This window comes from Hipposideros armiger, unplaced genomic scaffold (assembly GCF_001890085.2).
Source record: "Hipposideros armiger isolate ML-2016 unplaced genomic scaffold, ASM189008v1 scaffold_980, whole genome shotgun sequence".
In the NCBI taxonomy this organism is placed as follows: domain Eukaryota; kingdom Metazoa; phylum Chordata; class Mammalia; order Chiroptera; family Hipposideridae; genus Hipposideros; species Hipposideros armiger.
Genome location: NW_017732330.1, coordinates 371,294 through 391,795, shown reverse-complemented (window position 1 = coordinate 391,795; position 20,502 = coordinate 371,294). Strand labels below are relative to the sequence as shown.

The window sequence follows — 20,502 nt, the reverse complement described above, 5'->3', positions numbered from 1 at the left end:
AGGGGAACAGCATTGGAAGATCGGGGAAGGGGAACAGACAGGTAGACAAATTGCTGTTTTGTTCTTCAGTCTAGTTGTAGTGGACATTGCTTCACTGGCCCATGTTGGTATGATAATTGTGCTCTTCCTGGGTGAGGCAATCGGTCATCGGTCATTGGTGGGCCGCTTACAGTGGCTCTCGGTAGCTCACAGTGGCTCTCGGTAGCTCACACCGGCTATCAGCCGCTCACGCTGGCTGCCAGCCACTCACGTAGCTCATGGCAGCCCACTGCAGCCCTGCTTTTCAGAGCTGGTGCTCCCAAGCGAGCTCTTAACCAGCTGAGCCACTCGGCCAGCCCTACATATATGTTTTTTGAATTGGACTGGTACTATGTACAGGTTTGTATACAATGTTTTTTCACTTACCATTATATCATGAGCCTTTTCCAGGTTCATTAAGTCATCTTCAAAAGCATGGTTTTTAGTGGCAGACTATTGTTCCTTCATGTAGATGTACAATACTTCACCTAACTCTTCCTAAATGTTGAATGGTTAGGATATTCCTAATTTTACCACTATAAAGAATCCTGCATGGATGACACTTCATGTACATAAATCAATGTGTGCATCTCTAATTGATCTCTTAGGATAGACTCCTAGGAATGGAAAAACTGTTTCAAAGGGCAGGAACCTGTTTTAAAAAAGATGTAATTCACTACCATAAAATTCATTACTTTCAAGAGTGTAAGCCAATGGGTTTCAGTATGTGTGTATTCACAAGGTTGTTTGTAACCATTACTGCTGTCTAATTCCAGAAAATATACAGAGCACTTCACAAATTTGCATGTCGCCCTTGTGAAGGGACCATGGTAACCTTCTCTGTATCTTTCTAATTTTAATATATGTTGGCTGAAGCAAGCACTGTATGAACATTTTTTATGTCTCTTGATAACAAATGACAAATTTCTTGCTAGCAAATGTGTACCTATATTCATCCCCACCCAGAAATGTATAAGAATGTGTACTTCCCTGCAACTTTCCCGACACTTATTTTTAAAAATATATTGCCAATATCATTTAAAATGAGATTTTATTGCTTTGTTTCAGATTAGTTCTTCTTCCTCTCCCACAAGAACTACAGCTGTTCTATAGAGATCTGTCATCCACCCTCTTTCTTTGTACACATTTACCGTGGCAGTCTCGTACACTGCAACAGCCTTGGCTGCCTCCTCTCTGTGGATAATGACTACATGTCCATACCCTGCCCTAACCTCTTTCCAGACATCAAGCTTCTTGCTGGGCATGCCTATCTACATGATCTGACAGCATAACAAACTTATGTCTAAAAGCAAACTCATACCTCCTGAAGTCAGCTCCTGCTTTTGACTTCCCTATCTACATTGGTGATAACCACCATTCTTTTAGGTGTTTCACAGTCATCTTAACTCTCCTCTCACTTCCATATTTAAGTAGTAGTCCAACTCTGTTGATTCTGTCTTTTATGTCCTCTCTCACATCCTTCCCTTCTTCTTCATCCCCACTGTCATTGGTCTAGTTCTTCTACCTTTTGTATGTATTGTGCCAGCCTACTCACTTCTTAATACTTTCAGTATTTATCCACATAATTCATCCTAAACATGGCTACTAGAATAGCCTTTTAATTAATTAATTTATTTATTATTAAATGTATTGGGGTGACATTGGTTAGTAAAATTATGTAGAAGTGTACATTTCTATAATACGTCATCTATATATTGTGTATTTACCACCCAGAGTCAGTTCTCCTTCCATCACCATATATTTGACCCCCTTTACCCTCATCTACCACCCCCTCCCCCCTTACCCTCTGGTAACCACTAAACTCTTGTCTGTGTCTATGAGTTTTTGTTTCTTTATTTGTTTGTCTTGTTCCTTTGTTGCTTTCAGTTTTATATCCCACAGATGAATTAAATCATATGGTTTTTTACCTTTTCTGACTTATTCCTCTTAGCATGATAATCTCAAGATCCATCCATGTTGTTGCAAATGACAGGGTTTCTCCTTTTCTTGTGGCCAAGTAATATTCCATTGTGTATATATACTACATCTTTATCTAATCATCTATTGAATGACACTTTGGTTGTTCCAAGTCTAGGCCACTGTGAATAATGCACAATGAACATAGGGGTACATATATCTTTATGGATAAATGTTTTCAGATTTTTGGGGTATATACCCAGAATTGGGATTCCTGGGTTGTATTGGTAATTCTATTCTTAACTTTTTGAGGAACCTCTATGCTGTTTTCCATAGTGGCAGTACCAATTTACATTCCCACCAGCAGTACACGAGGTCTGACAATTAAGTTTGTGAGCTCATCCTAGAAAAAGTGCTAAAACCTCATTGCTGACTATCACTACAGTCACCGTCAAAGTATTCCCCTCAGGAATCTATGCATTGATGCCATGCCTAGTCCACCCCTCAAAGCAATATTGGAACTCTTTTTCTGGAATGGCCATCAGAGCTGTCATCGTATTACCCTTGATGTCCTGAATGTCATAAAAATGTCTTCCTTTCAATATTTCCTTTATCTTCAGGTAGAGAAAGAAGTCATTGGGGGCCAGATCAGGTGAGTAGGGAGGATGTTCCAATACAGTTATTTGTTTACTGGCTAAAAACTCCCTCACAGACAGTGTCGTGTGAGCTGGTGCATTGTCGTGATGCAAGAGCTCCTTCGGGACCATTTTTGCACACACCTTTATCATGCTGAGATTTTCAGTTAAGGTTTTCCTAACTGTTTCTCTATTGATGTTTATGTTTCTCACAGTCAGTCGACAATTTTGACACAGAATTCAACAAATTTTTGCAATCTTTTCATCAGTTCTGCTCATTACTGGCTGCCCCAGCCTCTCTTCATCAGTGATGCATTCTTTCCTCTCAGAAAAACATTTAATCCATTTGTACATTGCCATTTTCTTCATGGCATTATCCCCATAAACTTGAACTCACATGTCCCTGATTTCACTTCCACTTTTGCTAAGTTTAACAAGAAATTTAAGGTTTGTTTGTTGCTCTAATTCAAGCTCAGACATTCTAGCAATGGCACACAAAAATGCGCAACAACAATAATGAACTCCACTCAGCAAGACACCACCACACGTCGACATGAACACAGCTGTGAGACAGTGATATACCAAGGTTATGAAACCTTACACAGCTGTTTGTACAGTGCTGCCAACGTAAGCACACGGTGGCAAGTTCGCGATATTAATTGTCATTTGTCGTATGAAGGTTCCTTTTTTCTCAGCCTCTCCAATGCTTGTTATTACTTGTCTTGTTAGTGATAGCCATTCTAACAGGTCAAATGGGTGGTATCTCATTGTGGTTTTGATTTGCGTTTCTATAATAGCTAGTGAAGTTGAGCATTTTCTCATATATCTGTTGGCTGTTTGTATGTCTTCTTAGTAGAAGTGTCTGTTTATATCCTCTGCCCATTGTTTAATTGGATTGTTAGATTTTTATTGTTGAGTTGTACAGAGTTCTTTACATATTTTGGATATTAGCCCCTTATCAGAGGCATTGTTTGCAAACATCTTCTCCCATTCAGTTGGTTGCCTCTTTGTTTTGTTGATGGTTTCTTTTGCTGTGCAGAAGCTTTTCAGTTTGATATAGTCCCTAGAATAGACTTTTAAAAATATTGCTTTTACCATGCTGCTCTCCTATCCTAGAACCTCGAAAACCTCTCTCTTGCCTAATGGATTATGTAAAGTAAATGCTTTATGCTCATAGTTAGGGCCCACTGTGTTCTTGCATCATTCTAATTTTACTTCATGTGTGCCTTATAGAAACTTCAGCATGTCCCTGCTTTTCCCACTGTTGATGTAAAACCTGGCATGTCCTCTCCTCCACACTCTTCCAGTTGAAATTGTATTGTCTTCAAAAATTAGTTCAGAGTGTCTGTAAAACCTTCCTTGATTCAACCAGCTGAGCTTTCTCCTTTATTTAATTCTCATTTCATCAGCGTTTCCTTTATGACATGGTATTTTGCTCTGTTTAGTGGTTACTTAGGTATTTTTATTCATTCCCATCACACTGTAAATTCCTTGATCACAGGGACATATCTTCTTTATTTTGGTGTGTTCATAGCACCTCTCCAAGCACCTTAAATGTGGATAGAAGCTCCATAAATGATAGAATAAATGAATGGTGAAGACTGCCAACATTTTTTTTAGAACTACTAATGACTCAGTTTTTGGAATGAATTCTGTGTTAAGAAGGGACAGATGCCAGATGACCCAAATGTCATGGTTTATTCTTTTTCCCTCATTCTTCATACTCAGTTCATCAACAAATACTGTCAGCTCTACCTCTTCAAGATATCTCTAATAAAACCTGTTTTCTCTACCCCTACTGCTTCTTCCCTTGAAGAAACCACCATTATCTCTTTTCTATAAGAGCCTTTTTAACTGGTTCCCTGGCTTCTACTCTTGTCCTACCTAAATCCATCAGCCAGGTGACATCTTTATAACACTTATATCATGGCAGTCCCATGCTTAACAAACTCCAGTAGCTTCCCACTGCATTGAGAATAAAATTCAAACTGCTTACCGTGACTTTGGAAAACTCCATGATCTGGCCTTGGCACTTCCCCAACCTCATTTCCCACTGTTGTCCACCTTGTGCATTGTGCTCAAGCTCTACTGAACATTGGCCCTTCCTTATTGTCATGTTTGCTCAAAGCATAGTGAGTAAGTACTTTTGGTTCTATTAGGGTCCTTGCTAATGTTAGCTATTGTCTTAGGGCTTCATGTCTTTAGCAGTGGAGATGACTCAGGGAGTGGTCTGAGACTTGACTTTGGGGAAAACCTTCATGGATTTCATCTTTCCCCTGAAAAGTAGTATCTCCAGTATTGAGTTTGAGCTGAACGATATATTTGGCTTAAAGGGAGAAGAAAGGAAATCTTGTATTACTCTCATAACCTTCTTCCTGAAGGATGCTACAAATATTACAGATAGAAACCAGAGCTGGAGGGCAAATATCCTCCATCTTCTTTATCACTCTGCTTGTTTGTTTAGGAAATAGGGCATTACAGCAGAAGCTGATGCTGTAGATGGTGCTCTGCAAACCTGTTGTCATTTCCCTGTGTGTTCCTCTGAAGTCTCCCTTAGCCCTCTGGTGTTGCACCCTTAGATTTTGTATATACAGAGAAGGAAGAAAAACCCTCTTTATTCAGTTCTTGACTTGTTCCCCTTGCTTCTAGAAACTGCAAAATAAGCACTATTCACCTCCTTGCCTTTGGGATAATTGACAAGAAACCATCTATGTTGGGTACGTTTTATCAGACTATCTGTAGAAAACTAGAATATGCTCCCCAGCCCACTCTGAAAGAGAATTCCAAGTACTGTGTTTCTAATTACTAAGCGTTTTTCTAGCCCCTAATATCTGCAATGCTCTCCCATATCACTTATATGGTTGCCGCCTTTCAACCTTCTTTAGAAAAAGAGGTATCTCCATGGATTTTGTTGTTGTTGTTGTTGTTGTTGTTGTTTTTTAAGATTTTTATTGGGGAATTGGGGGGATGGGAACAGCGCTGGGGAATTGGGGAAGGGGAACAGGCAAGTTGCTGTTGTTTTGTTCTTCAGTCTAGTTGTGGAGGACGTTGCTTCGCTGGCCCAAGTTGGCACCATCATTGCGCTCTTCCCGGGCGAGGCAGATCAGTCGCCGGCTTCTTGCAGCTCTGACCGCTCACGCTGGCTGCTGGCTACACACGGTAGCCCATGGCAACCCACTGCAGCAGGGGCTGCAGCCTACGCCGTCGCCGGCGACTCATGGCAGCCCAGCTCCAGGTTGAGCTGTTGTTCAGCATCTTAGCTGTGGAGGGCAGTGTCACTGGCCCTCATATGTGGGATCCGAACCAGGGCCCTCTGGCGTCCCAAGCGAGTTCGTAACCATCGTGCCACTCGGCCAGCCCTATCTCCATGTTTTAAAGATTTCAGTGCAAACATGGAGAAATGAAAACAGAAGGTCAAATGTAAAGGCCCTAACCAGATGAAACTCTCTACTTAGCAAGCAAAAAGGCACCCCCTGACACACATCACAGCAGTTGGGGGAGACTTTATTTTTACCTCAACATTCCCTCCATTTCTTATTCACTACCCTTGGTTTCTTTGAGCCAGGGATGGATCCTGAGGTGGAGACTGGAGAAGGGGATCCAGCAGATTTATATGAATGGTCTGGCTATTCAGAGAACTGAGGGAAGGTGGAGAAGGTGGGAAAGGTAGGGAGGCAGAACTGGGTACCAAAAGCCCCATTTACATAAAGTTCCCATATTTCAGATGACCCAGATTATAACGTTCCCAGGCTGAAAAGAAAGCTGTTGTCCTAAACATTCTCTCTAAAATTATACATACATACATGCATACACATACACACAGATACACATGCACACACATATGCACATGTACACACACACATACATATACACATACATGCATAAACCACACACATGCATACATACAGATATACATACACACATAGACATGCACATTTACACGCATACACACAGATACACATATGCACATTTATGCACATACAGATACACATATACACCCACATATACATACGACATACAGTAATACACATACACACATACATGCACATACATGTTCCCCTTTGGTTGGATCTGTAGTAAGGAGCTCTAAATCACCAGGCTGCAAGGTCCCTCAGCTAACTAGGATGTAAGTGGCCTTTGTAGTTTTGAATCCCTCCATGGTGATCAGGCAGCTTTCCCCCTCTTCTGTCAGATAAACAAGCTGTGCATTGTTCTGTCCACCGGCCTGTATGCGGGCTTCCCTTCCTGCTGAGTGGGCCAGACTGAGCTTGGACTCCTTCATGTGGGGCAGGTGGAATGTGCTATTTGAGGGGAGTCTGGAAGAGCCACAGAAAGTAAACAGGGCTAATCAAGGACATTTTTTTGCGCTTCTACTTATCTAAACACTTTCAAAAGACGAAAGAGCCTGCAGGAGTTTATGGCCCAGACTTCGCACTAAGCACAATCCCAAGCAACAGGGGCCATATTTTCCTTCTTGCCCTGGGGTAGGGCAGAGCCATTGTTCTCTTTCTGCCTCTCCCCTACTTGCCCCACTTCAAGTATCTCTTGAGGGGTCTGCTGGGAGTGAGGCTCAGAGATGGTTAGTGCTGTCTGAAGATATTGGGGTGACAGCCCACTAATGCAACTAGATATTGACTCCTTCCAGAATTAGTCCTCCTCCCTCCTCTCACGTCTCCCAACAGTCTTTACAAAGACTCTTCTGGGAGCTAGCTTTTGGCTTATCTGCTACTTCTGCTTGCATGTACCCACCACCCTCTGCACCCATGCCAAGTTCTTATCCTCTGAGTGCTTGGAAAAGATGCAGTCATCTTTACCTTCCCTCAAATGTAAGAGATTATACTTGGTCATGTTATCTGGAACTCAGCTCTGCTATGCAAGAGGGTGCTCCCTTTACCCCCATGCTATCTCCCAGCCTCTTTCCCAAATCCCAAACTAGACAAACTGCACATTCTTCTCTTACCTTCCTTAGCCCAAGGATTTCACAAGTATCTGCTCTCTGTGCCCCCATGCCTATCCTATCACCTCATCTGGTGACTACCCAACTCATACTCCCACCCCACCTCCCTACCTCAGCCAGTCCCATGAACATTCTCGTGCCTCTAGTCATAATTTCCTCAGCCTCATCTGGCCACTGACAGGGCCAGACTGCAATCAAACTCATTGCTCTTTATTCTGTTAGGAAGTGGGGATCGGCAAGCCTCATCAGGGAAGCACTTTTATGGGCTGGGTTAATGAGTGGAAGGAGGAAGACACTTGGCAACCAGAAGACTAAGGAAGGCTGGACACCCAGGCCTCAGTAGTGACAAGAGAAGAGACTTGATCCTGGGGTTTCTTCCCTATTGTACTGCTAATGGTATTGTATTCCCTAGTGTATTGTCAAAGTGCGGTTATCACTCCCGTAGCATGAGCATCACTCTAGAACTTGTTAGAAGGTCAGAATCTGGACCCCACTGTAGATCTCCTGAGTCAGAATCTGTATTTTAACAAGATCCCCAGGAGATCAGTAAGCCCACTGAGATTTGAGAAGCTCTGTTCTAGAGTACTAGGTTTGGCTTTTGAACTTTCTCTTAACTAGTCCTTTCTCTTTCATCTTCATTTAGATTGAAGAAGTTATTTTTCTTGCTACTAATAGTACCTAGCCCATTATTATTTTGGGTACAGGATAATAGTAATAACAGATACCATTTATTGAAAGTTTGCAGTTGTGGAAATTGAGGTTCTGTGACATGCCCAAGGCCAAACAAGTCAGTGGTAAAGCTGAGACTCCAGGCCGGATCCATATGCCCAAAAAACATCCCTAAACTTTCCCTATACAGTACTTCTAACTACTAAAGGAGAGCCTATGGGCTTACTTGAATGGCACTTTCCTTTTGTGGAATAGACAAACATCAACCCCGACTTCCCTAGGAAGTACAGAGGGATGATAGGGGAAGCGGCCTCCAGTCTCCAGGCTTGATTTGTCCTGAGAGGAAAGGCCCTAGTATACTTCTTGTCCTGTGGGAGCTGGCGTAAACCCTTCCAGGAGCCAGAATTTGCTGGAATTGGGACCAGAGGCCAAAGGAAACTGGAGTAAGGATTAGGAGTATTATGAAGGGAAATTCCCAACTCTAAATCCCCAAGAGAAATTAAATTTTGATGCCTGAGCTTGGGCTTAAAGTGTGCAACAAACTCATGTGGGGCTGTTTTGGGTTCTGGCTATTGCACAGGTCAATGGGGACATCATTTGAAGCCCCAAGCCTGGGGCCTAGGACTGTTACATCATAGCATGCTATAGCTAGAAGGGTTGTTTGTGATGGAGTCCAATGTTTTATTTTGCAGAGAGGAAACGGAAGCTCAGAGAGGGGGAGTAAGTTGCCAGAGGTCAGAACAAATTCATGGCAGAGCTAGGGATGCTGACTCCCAGCATCCCTCTTCTGGAGGTGGAGTCTCTGGTGTGACATGGAGATTTCTTTCAGTCTGCTCGAGTGTCCATAGGAAGTGCAGACCCTGTAAATATGGCCCAGAATGGCTTGTGAATCTTTATATCTCAGCAGGAAAATCTCTAAGCCACTTGCCCCCCGCTGAGTAAAATCAGCTGTAGTGCTACTTGCTCTTCTGGCCCTGGAGGCTGCTAGGCCTGGCTGATCTGGGCTTTCCTTTTCTGGGGCCCAGAGGACCTGCGGAGATGGCTGGGTGGGGTCAACTCAGTCCAGGAAGCACAGGAATTCTTTTAAGTGTATGTGTCTGGGGTATTTTTCTCGCTCACTTACGTGTATTTTTAAAAATTCTTTTTAGACACCCGCTTTATCTTTCCCAAACATCATTTCCTTGCTCCTTTCCTGAGTTCTAGCAGTGGCTGGGGGCCCAGCTTCCTTATTGGCCTCTGAGCTGTGGAAGGGGGCGGGCCAGGGCTCATAGGAGGCTGTAGTAGGGAACAGGGGGGCTGTTTATGCTGCTGGAACTGCCTTTCATCCTTCCCTTTGCCATCAGGGTGCTGGCTGGTTTCTGGAGCAGTGTCTTCACTCCTATCCAGCTGTTGACACTGGCCTTCGTTCCCTAAAGCTGTGGCCACATCTAGGCCCAACCAGGCTGATGGTAATACGTTGTCTTCATGGCCACTCCTTTCTGTTCTTGAAACTGGGACCTGACTGTGCCTGAGCCCTTTGGATCACACTCAGGATCTTGGGCTGATGGTCCCTCATCTCAGGAGGTCTTAACAGGAAGGCAGATGGCTCTCAACTAAGGGAGAATTCAACTTGCAGAGAGAAGCCCTGGGGACTGGCTGGAGGGGTTGTTGATGAGCATCTGAGCTGGCTGGATACTCAGCTCTCTCCTAAGCCACCTCCCCACCCTGGGCAACTTTCCTGGTAGGTACTACTAGTAGCCATGGCCGCCATGGCTGCTGTCCCTTCCCTTGTTCTGCTTTCTTTCTTCAATATCACTTACTTTTTGCTTCCTAAGAAAGGAGTTTTGGGATAATGAATGATAGGGTATGTGTTTAATGATAGTGCCTGAACCAGCCTTGGAAGAATGGGATTGTTGCCTCCACAGCCAGGCCTGGAACTGCCTGGTTAGTGGTTGGCATTGTGTTACCTCTCCGCTTATTTCTCCTCATCCCACGTCCTCACTGCCTAAATAAGGGATGGTTTAAACTTTAGGACTACTGAGACTTTCCTTTTCTGACTACTTCTCGAGGAAATGGCTAGGAGAAGCCTCAGCTATACGTATTTTTTGACAGATTGCTCTTTGGGGAATAGGCGGTATCCTAGAGAAGGCTGCAGGGTCTGAGCCTTATTCCCAACTGCAGGTTACCAGCTGTGTGCCCTTAGCAGAGCAATTCAGCTTTCTGTGTCTCTGTTTTCTTGTCTGTAAAGTGGGGATAATAATAGCTATTATGGATAAGGTTGGAGTGAGGATTGAATCAGCTAATGCATGTGAAGTGCTTAGTGTCTGGCACATCTTTATTCAGTAAGTGGTCCCTGTTATTTTTTTTTAAGTTTATAGTATGTCAGACACTATGCTGAGTGATTTCACACATGGGACTGCATTTAATCCAGACGATAACTCGTGAGTAAGGAATGGTTATCTTCCCCATTTTACAGATAAAGAATCTACAACTCAGAGAAGTGACTTGGCCAAGGTCGCACAGCTAGGATTGGAATGTAAGTGTGGACTAAGTCTAGGACTATTCGGGAATAATTATAGAACAAGTATTAGATCATGTATAGATAGTTTCCTCTCCTTTATCAAACTCGGGCTAGAGTGCTCCCGCTGTAGCTGAAGTTCCTTTGCTGGGATTTTCCTCACCCCAGCTTGTAGTTTTTCTCCCAGTGGTCCCAAAGCCCCCACAGCCTTGCTTCTGTCTCTTTTAAGATTGTTTCCTTTCCCTGGAGAAACCCTAGAGAGAATAGGGGCCTTTGTATGCTACTTTTCAAAGTGTGCCAAGGGAGTGGTGTAGCAGAACTTTGACCTTGGATGGACAAACCTGGGTGGGAGTACATCTGAACCATCAAGAAAGACAAGTCTGAAAATATAACTTTTATTATAGTACCTACTATTTATTGACTACTTGCTATGCATCAGGCTGCATCCCAGATGCTTTGAGAACATTATCTGTGATCCCCACAATAACCTAGTCAAGTAAGGATTGTTGGTCCCTTTTTCAGATAAGAAAACTGAAGCTCAAATGGGTTAAATGACTTGCATAGAATCACACAGCCAAAGTGGAAGTTAGGATATAAACCTAGATCTGTCTCACTCGTTTTTGTCTCGCCTGCTGTCTCGGTATAGTTGGTAGGATGAGACTAACATACATGAAATAATGATGAGCAATATAAAACATATTGTTATGGGCTGAATTTTGAGGACTAGATTACTAAGGACGAACTCCCTGGAGGAGATGGTACTTGAGCAGTACCTTGGAGAACGGTTGAGATTTAGATTAACAAAATGGGAAGGGGCATTCCAGGCAGAGGGAACTGTCATAGTAATAACTAAAAATGTTCTAAGTAATTGGCATGCATTGTCTCATTTGATCTTTATAAACCCCATTAATTATATACCATTATCCCCATTTTACTGTCATGGCAACTAGAGCTCTGAGAAATGATGTCACCTATTTAAAGCAACAGAGCTAATAAGTGGTGGAGCTGGGATTCAAACCAAAGTGGTCCAACTCCAGAGCCTGTGCTAGATTCTACTAGAAAACAAACAGCAATGGCACAAAGCTGGTTGCAGAGTGTGACTGGAGCAGAGACATGGGAGATTGGGCTGGGTGGGTAAAGATAGCTTATAGAGCGCTACCAAAGCCTGATCCCGGTTACATTTGATGCAGGATAGGGTAAGAAATGGGGGCCAGTGAAGATTCTTGAATAGCAGAGTGCTATAATTCAGTTGGAGTTTGACATGATATAATCTAAAAGCAGTGACTGGAGGTGGAACAAGGGGAGACTGGCTGGCAAACTGACCTAGTGTTTTGGACATAAAGTGTTAGGGCCTGAACTAGAATAAAGGGTTTGGGTGGTGGGTTCTGTGGAGGACAGGTGTGATTATGTGGCATGGTCTCAATAAGAATGGAGATAGAAAGAGAGAGGCAAAGCCAGGGAGAGATCATGAGTTAAGACTCAGTAGAACTCAGTGAGGAATTGGACGGTTGCGGAGAAGGTGGCATCAAGGCTGATTGCCCACATTTTAAACCTTGGACTCAGAATAACTTCAGGAATCCTAGATGTGGAAAAAGAGCCCAAAATAAGAGAGGTGCCGTGTTATCCACTGTATCCTGCGTGCTTCGAGGTATAGTACATTCACATGGCACACAGTCTGTAGTAGTACATCATACTTCTTGAGATGCCTTATAAATGATTGTTAACGGATAGCTACTGGGCTACAGAAACTGGAGAGATTTCTCGCATCAGAGCTTTGTGTATGAGATTCTGGAGCAGGCACATCCCGGCCCCAAGGCCTTCTTGTGCCCTCAGCCTCCCCGCTAGGCACTCTGAAATCCAAAATAGAACAATGTGGTTAAAAGTGGGGCCTCACCTGCCTTTCCTCCCCATAAACCTTAGCCACTGCTGCTAACCTCTGGCTCTGGTTCCTGACCTTTGACAAGCAGCATCCTCTGCCCTTCCTCTTATATCTCCTTGTCTGTGCCTAGCCTGTTACCACTTAACTGATGTTTTTCCCAGCAAGGCCTTCTCCCCAGGACTACCTTTTTAGGCCTTAGCTCTCTAGAGCCTTGCACTGCTAGGATTTTCTGTGTTTCCGCTGAATTATCCCACTATATAACAAGATTGTTGAAAACAGGAGCCCTTGTCTTAGTCAACTCTGCACCCTCAGTGTCTAGTATGACAGTAAATGACTGAATAAATTACTAAATAAGCTATCATCTATTTACCTCTCTGTCATCTACTTATTTATCATCTGTTTCTCTTACTCTGTCATTCATCTCTCTGTATCATCCATTTCTCTTTACTACGTATTTATAGTTTTTCTCAGGGTTTTCTCCCTTTCTGTTATTTTTCTCTGTAACATTTTCCCTCTTATGTCTATCATCTATCTGACCCTTCCAACATCTATCTTTCTCTTCCTTTCTCCCCCCTCCCCCCTCCCTGTTGTACTCCCTCCCTCCCCTCCCCCTCCTTCCATCTCTCCTCTCCTTATTCTCCCCCCTTCTCCCTTTCTCCCTCTCTTTCTTTCTCTCATTGATCTTTTCTTTATCTTCTGGTACTACCCATGCCCCACGTGTGTTCTTCTCCATACTGTTCTTCCCCATATCCAAAGCTGGTGTCTATTCATGTGAAATATACCAGAGAACAGGGATTGGTCCTGTGTAAGCCAGTCAGTGCAAGAGTTATGGTGTCAGCCTCCAGCACCAGCTAGACCCTGTGGTTGCATCCAGAGCCTTAGCCTCAGACCTGTTTCCCTTTATTCACCCCTGCCCTGCGGAGAAGCAGTCTCCTCTGTCAGCCTAGCACTGCACCATTCACCACTTTGTTCTATTTTACCTGGCGGGAGTTGGGGCTTCTTCAACACTTTTCCTACATACTCAGGTATCTCACCTCTGTGCCCATCTTCTCCTTCCTCTTTCAAGGCCTATACCACACTTTATTGGAATTAGCTCTGTCTCACTAATCTGTAAGCTCTCAAGGGCAAAGGCTATTTTGGATTTATCTCTGTATCCCCAGAGCTATGCACAAATGGTACACAGAAAACATTCAACAAATGCTTATCAAATGAATAAGCGAAGACTGGAGAATCTGCAGCCCAGTGTTGACTTGTTCAAACTTCTCAATCACTTCTCTATTATTTTCTAAGAGAAAATTAGGAATATTGGCCAGATTGATGTTTTCCCTCAAAGATAACTTAGAGTCGGCTCACTGTTCATTGGTCAGCATCGTTCATTTATTCCACAAGTATTTATTGAGCATTTACTCTGTGTCTGACACTGCTGTACCTGATTGGGATACACCTGTGAACAAAACAGCCATATGAAGCTAACATTCCATATCTCCAGGGATCGCCCTTGGGTTGAAGGAGATTGGAGTACTGGGAGCTGAGGAGGGCCACTAAGATTCCCACAGCAGCTCCTTGCAAGATGTTCTACTTCATTTAAGGGAAAGAGGGGGTGGGGGTGGAAGCTGCCTGGAAGTGATTTCAGCTCTGGTTCCCTAAGCTGACTTCCTGTCCTTTTCTTGCTGTAGGAGAAACGCCCCTGTCAGTAGGCCGCATTCATGGCATGTGGCCAAGCTGCTGGAGGGATGCCCTGAAGTGGCTACCACCATGCATGTCCCTTCTGAAACCTTCAGCTTGTCGTGGCATTCCGGCTGCAACACAAGGTGAGTCTGAAACCCTCTCCTCAAGATGGTCTGGAGGGTAGACAATGTGGTCACTCTTTCTCCCCTGCTATAGCCCTGTTGGATGTTATAGAGCCCAGAATGCTATAACGGAAAATGGAGTGGGAGTCCAGAGTACCTGGGTTCTAGACCTAGTCTACTGCTAACTCTCTGTGACTTTGGGCCAGTCTCATTCCTTCTGGGAAATGTTTCCTTAAATAGTTACCTCGCTTGACTTGCAAGACACCATATTCCCCTGCTTTTCCTCCTATTTCACTGGCTGCTCCTTTGCAGTCTCTTTCCATGGCTCCTCCTCATCCCCTTCATCTCTTAATATAGGAGGGCCCCAGGGCTCAGTTCTGGTTCTGTTCTCTGTCTACAGTGACTCACTGGCAGTCTTACCCAGCGTTCGTCAGCTCTGTCACAGAGCCAAAGCCTTCAGAATGGTACCTCTCTGAATAACAGTGTCTACCTGCAGTGAGAATCTCTCAATGCAGGCAGTGTAATATTGTCTGTTGTTGAAACAACTGCTCAGAAGTGGCAGACAACTTTTTCAGCAAGCTCTGAGCCAGAAGAGCTGCTGGCCTCAGCTGCCTTTTTCCTTCCACAACAAGATTGTCCCTCCAAGAAGGGATTTCTGTTGAGGAGGCTCAGGGAAGTGAAGGGTTGAGTTTGCCCCCACTTGGTGACTTTACTCCCACTTGGTGACTTTACTTGGCATTAGAAGCCAGGGGCTCAGGGCAGAGACAGAGACAATTTTGTTCTGGAAGAATACACAGCATCACATTTTCAGCTTGGCTCCCGTTGGAGTGGGGGTGTGGTTGTTTTCAGCAGGAAGGGTGGTGGGGTGGGTAGCAGGTCCCCTTGCCAACAAGAAATCGGTGGATTCTCAGCCCAGAGGTCAAGTGAGCAAAGTGGCTAAGGGGCAGCGTGGGTCACAAGAATTAGGGGAGGCTGACCTGAGGGTCTCATGGGCTTCTGCCACTGCTCAGCTCTGGCTTTCTGAACTGTGGCCTTTCTGAGAGCAGCCTGCAACCTCTGGGATTCTAGTCATAGGGAGTTACTGGCATGGCTTGGCTCAGTTCAGCTTTATGTGTGGGAAATAGTACTTAAAAGTCAAGATAGTTTCTGATCCTAGCCCCTTCCTTGGTCTCCCCGGTTTGGCTTTATCATGGGGGATGAGGGCAGCATAGGTGGACAGGGGCCACTATACTGTCAATACTAGCAGTAGAGAGGATGCTGATAACAATAGCAATGGAAACAATTGAGAGAGCAGCCGCTACCATGTATTGAACCTTTGCTAGGTGCTTGGGCTGTGATAAGAGCTTTACTTTTTTATTATCTGATTTCACGCACAAAACAATCCTCTGATGCAGATATTACTATTATTCCTGTTTAACAGACATTATAGTAGAAGAGCTAAGACACTGGACTCACAGAAGCCTGGGTTCAAATTCCAGCTCTGCTTCTTCAGCAGCTTTAGTACTTTGACCGTCTACTTGACCTCTCAAAGCTTCAGCTTTCTCAGGTGCAAAGTGGAGATAGTAGTTTCTCTCCTTAAGTTTGGAATGAGACACTCTAAAGTGCCTGACACATTATAGGGCCTTGGTAAGTGTTCAGGATTACTATTATCAAGAAAAGAATGGGGGATGCCTAAATTTCAGCCCTGTCTGGGCCACAAGCTAGTACTGGGAGATATTGAGAAAAATCACCTCTTCAAAATCACTTCCTTTGTGGGGCTTGCTTTATAGCAGTGGTTCTCAAAAGTGTGGTCCCTGGACCAACAGCACCAGTATCATCCAGGCAACTTATTAAAAGTAAACATTTCAGGATTCACCCAGACCTAAAACTCTGGAGATGAGGCCCCCTAACCTGTGTTTTGACAAGTTCTCCTTATGATTCTGGGGCACGCTCAAATTTGAGAACCACTGATTTACAAAATGGGCTAGCTGAAATTGGATTAGTCCTTTAAGGCCCCTCTCTAATGCTAATGGTCTATGATTATCTCTTCTGGCAGAGAGCCACATGCTGACTCCCTGGGGACAGCAACAGGCCAGAAGCAATTCTAGACTCACTGATGGCAGGGAAACAGAACATAACCCCCAATGGAGTCCTCACACTTTTAGTCTTTGGGATCTTGTCCCCCACCCTTCTTCCATATACCATCTTGTCTCCCATTTTACCATGTTGCTGTGGTGTCCTGGTATCCATCTCCTTCCCTGTTTCCCTTCATTCTGTTTTTGCCTTATCTCTCTCTCATTTGTGACATGGGTGCCTCTGGGCTTCCCTGTCTTCTCCCATGGCAGGGCTGGCCACGGCGGGAAAGGGATCTGGTAACTTGGCTAACTAATCAGTATGCCCTGTGTCTTGCAGTGACGTGTGTGTGCAGTGGTGTCCACTCTCCCGGCACTGCAGCACTGAGAAAAGCAGCTCCATTGGCAGCATGGAGAGCCTGGAGCAACCAGGCCAAGCCACCTATGAGGGTCACCTCTTGCCCATTGACCAGAATATGTACCCCAACCAGCGTGACTCAGCCTATAGCTCCTTCTCGGCCAGCTCAAATGCCTCTGACTGTGCCCTTTCCCTCAGGCCAGAGGAGCCAGCCTCTGCAGACTGCATTATACAAGGCCAAGGGTCTACTAAGGCCCATAATGGCAGGCCTAATATGCCTGAGACCTCAGGAAGTAGCCGGCGCGCCAACGGGGGCCACCTGACTCCCAGCTCCCAGATGTCATCCCGCCCACGGGAGGTCCACCACTCAGGGCCTGCCAAGGCTGCCAAGGGCCCACCACAACCTCCAGTGAGGCGAGACAGTCTTCAGGCCTCCAGATCCCAACTCCTCAATGGAGAGCAGCGCAGGGTTTCTGAGCCTGCAGACTCTTTACAACAGGAGAAACTGAGCTTAGACACTACGCTATCCCCAAGGAACCCTAACAGGTTTTGCTGCCTCAGTGGGCAAAACCAGGTGATAAATGAGGGCCATCAGAACTGTGAGCTCAGCCAACCTCCTGAATCCAGCCAGCAGGGTTCTGAGCACCTACTGATGGAGGCCTCATCCAAAGCTATTGGATTCCAAAAATCATATGACAAAACTTCCAGTATAAATTCCAGCCCACTCAACAAGGCTTCAGCAGAGCTAGCTAAGGCTTCTTTTAGTAGCCCTCAACACCTCACAGGACCCACAGGCCATCGCCATAGTGCCCCTGAACAGCTGCTGGCATCCCACTTGCAGCATGTGCACCTTGATACCAGGGGTAGCAAGGGGATGGAGCTCCCAGCTGGGCAGGATGGACATGAGTGGACTCTGTCCCCTTTACATAGCAGCCACACAGGGAAGAAAAGCCCATGTTCCCCTACAGGAGAAACCCAGGACCAGCCCAGCAAAGAGAGAAAGACCAGGCCAGTGGATGAGAGGCCTTTGGGTTCAGGGCACCAGAGCCGAAGCATTTCCCCCCATGGAGAAGCTGATGGACACCCTCCAGAAAGAGGTCTCCAGGACCCAAACAGGGCAAGCAGAGCAGGCAGTGAGTTGGCCAGCCAGCAGCCCTCTGCCTCTGGCTCTCTTGTTCAACAAACCAGGGACTGTTCTTCAACCACTAAAGTAGCTGGCACCACAGAGGCAGCTGAAGAAGGGGACAATGAGCCCAAGGAGTGTGGCCGGGTGGGTGGTCGGCGAAATGGAGGGACCCGGGGCCGCTCTATCCAAAACCGGCGGAAGAGTGAGCGTTTTGCTACCAACCTGCGTAATGAAATTCAGAGGAGGAAGGCCCAACTCCAGAAAAGCAAGAGTCCCTTATCACAGCTGTGTGACACTAAGGTGCCAGTGGAAGAGACTGAGGAGCCCCTAGAAAATCCTCTACTTCCTGCCTCTAACTCATCTCTACTGCCTTCATATAAAAAACCACCTAGCCCCAGAGACAAGCTCTTCAATAAGAACATGATGCTTAGGGCTAGGTCTTCAGAGTGCCTCAGCCAAGCCCCTGAGAGCCATGAATCTAGGACAGGCTTGGAGGGACGAATGAGCCCTGGCCAGAGGCCTGGCCAGTCCTCTTTGGGCCTGAATGCCTGGTGGAATGCATCTGACCCATCCTCCTCAGACTCTGAGAAAACAAAGGTTCACCATGGAGTCCGTGGAGGTCATTGGAGATGGTCTCCAGAACACAACTTGCAGCCTCACGTGGCACTAGCCATGGAAGGCCCTTCCAACCAAGGTGATAACAAGGAATTGACAGCTTCTACCACCCAAGCTGAGGAGGAAGCCATCCTCTTGCCCTTTGCAGACAGAAGAAAGTTCTTTGAAGACAGTAGCAAATCCCTATCTACATCTCATTTGCCAGGTTTAAGCACTCATAGTAACAAGACTTTTGCACAGAGACCAAAACCTATAGACCAAAGCTTCCAGTCAATGAACTCTAGCTATAGGGAATTGAGGCGCCATCCCATGGACCAATCATATCATGCCACAGACCAATCATATCATTCCATGTCACCCCTTCAGTCAGAAACTCCTACTTACTCAGAATGTTTTGCAAGCAAAGGTCTAGAACAATCCATGTGTTGTAAGCCACTGCACTGTGGTGATTTTGATTACCACAGGACCTGCTCTTACTCCTGCAGTGTTCAGGGAGCTGTAGTACATGACCCTTGCATTTATTGTTCTGGAGAAATCTGCCCTGCTTTGCGAAAGAGAAATATGATGCCAAACTGCTACAACTGCCGATGCCACCATCACCAATGCATTCGGTGTTCAGCTTGCTATCATAATCCCCAGCACAGTACCCTCGAAGACAGCACCTTGGCACCTGGCAACACTTGGAAATCCAGGAAGCCTACAGTGCAGGTGAGGACTTGGTTCTTGGATGGGTAGCCTTGTTGTTCTCTTTGTGAGGAGAAAGCGAGGTAAAAATCATTTGACAACATAACAATAATGCCATAAAACTGTATAGTCTTGGTTCCACCAGATGGTATCTTACTAACCTTGCATAGGAAACTCAGTCACCAAAATTGCAGTTACCTCATCTTTAAAGTTAGAATAAAATAACTTTTGCTTCACAAAATGGACAGAACTGGGATTTATAGCCTGACTGGCTATCTTGGTATCTGAGTGACCTTAAGCAAGTCATTCAACCACCAAAATTTGCAGTTATGTACTTTTTAAAGGGAAAAAAAGAAATTTTTACTTCATAAAAATGGCCAGTACTAAATAAGGTCTTATTACCTCATCTGTAAAGTGAGGAAAATAATGGCTGCCTCAAGGATCAGCTGCGAGGATCAAATGAGATTGTTGATATAGAGTGTCAGGCCCAGTGCCTGATACAAAACAGCACATATTCCCTTCCATTTCCTGTTTTAAAACTATTTGGAGCTCCAAAATTTGCAAATGGTCTCCCAAGCTTTGCTTTCAGAGATCTGACTTGTCTGGTTTTCTAAAGAACAAATCCTTCCCCCACCTTTTCCAGTCTCTCTCTGTCAGAGACCTAGGTTTAGACTGGCTGTTGCTATACTCTGGTTATGACCTACCACCCTAACACAAGCCACTGCCATCTCCCAGTGTACTTCTGGGAGGACTCTCTATGTCCTTCCCAGCTCGCTGTCAGATTCCTTCCCCAAGGCTTCCCTAACGCCACCTTTCAACTGGAGCACTCAAACCAGAAGTTAGTTCATATGTTGAACTGTTGCTGCATAGGCAGACACTTCTGAATGACTTGGGTGTATGAAATTGCTCAATATATATTTTTTCAAAAAAAGGAAACTTTGTGGTTAAAGAAGCCTTACACAAAAGACTACATATTCTACAATTCCTTTTATATGAAGTTCTAAAACAGCTATTCTATGGAAAAATAATTCAAAACAGTGGTTGCCTATGGGAGGTGACACAGAGATTGACTGGGAAAGGGCATGAGGGAACTTTGTTGGGTGAGGATAGTGTTCTATATCTTGATAAGATTTTGAGTTACACAGGTGTATACACATCTCTCAGAACTCAACAAATGTAAACTTAATATTTTTGCATTTAACTGGAAGTAAATTTTGCCTTAAAATATTATAAACAAATTTGGGACTTTATTTAATGATGTGTATGCTGAAGCTTTTGAAGCCTATTGACGTTCTAACTTATTTTA

General features: G+C 44.8%; 1 protein-coding gene across 1 annotated transcript in view; it reads left to right on the top strand.

Annotated features, from left to right (window-relative positions):
- Positions 1-20,502, top strand: part of SHROOM4 (shroom family member 4) — a 119,043-nt gene that overhangs the window by 59,705 nt on the left and 38,836 nt on the right. Inside the window, exons 3-4 of the mRNA XM_019631047.1 lie at positions 14,249-14,383; positions 16,754-19,220. Coding sequence (XP_019486592.1) covers positions 14,249-14,383; positions 16,754-19,220 — 2,602 coding nt within the window. The remainder of the gene's footprint in view (positions 1-14,248; positions 14,384-16,753; positions 19,221-20,502) is intronic.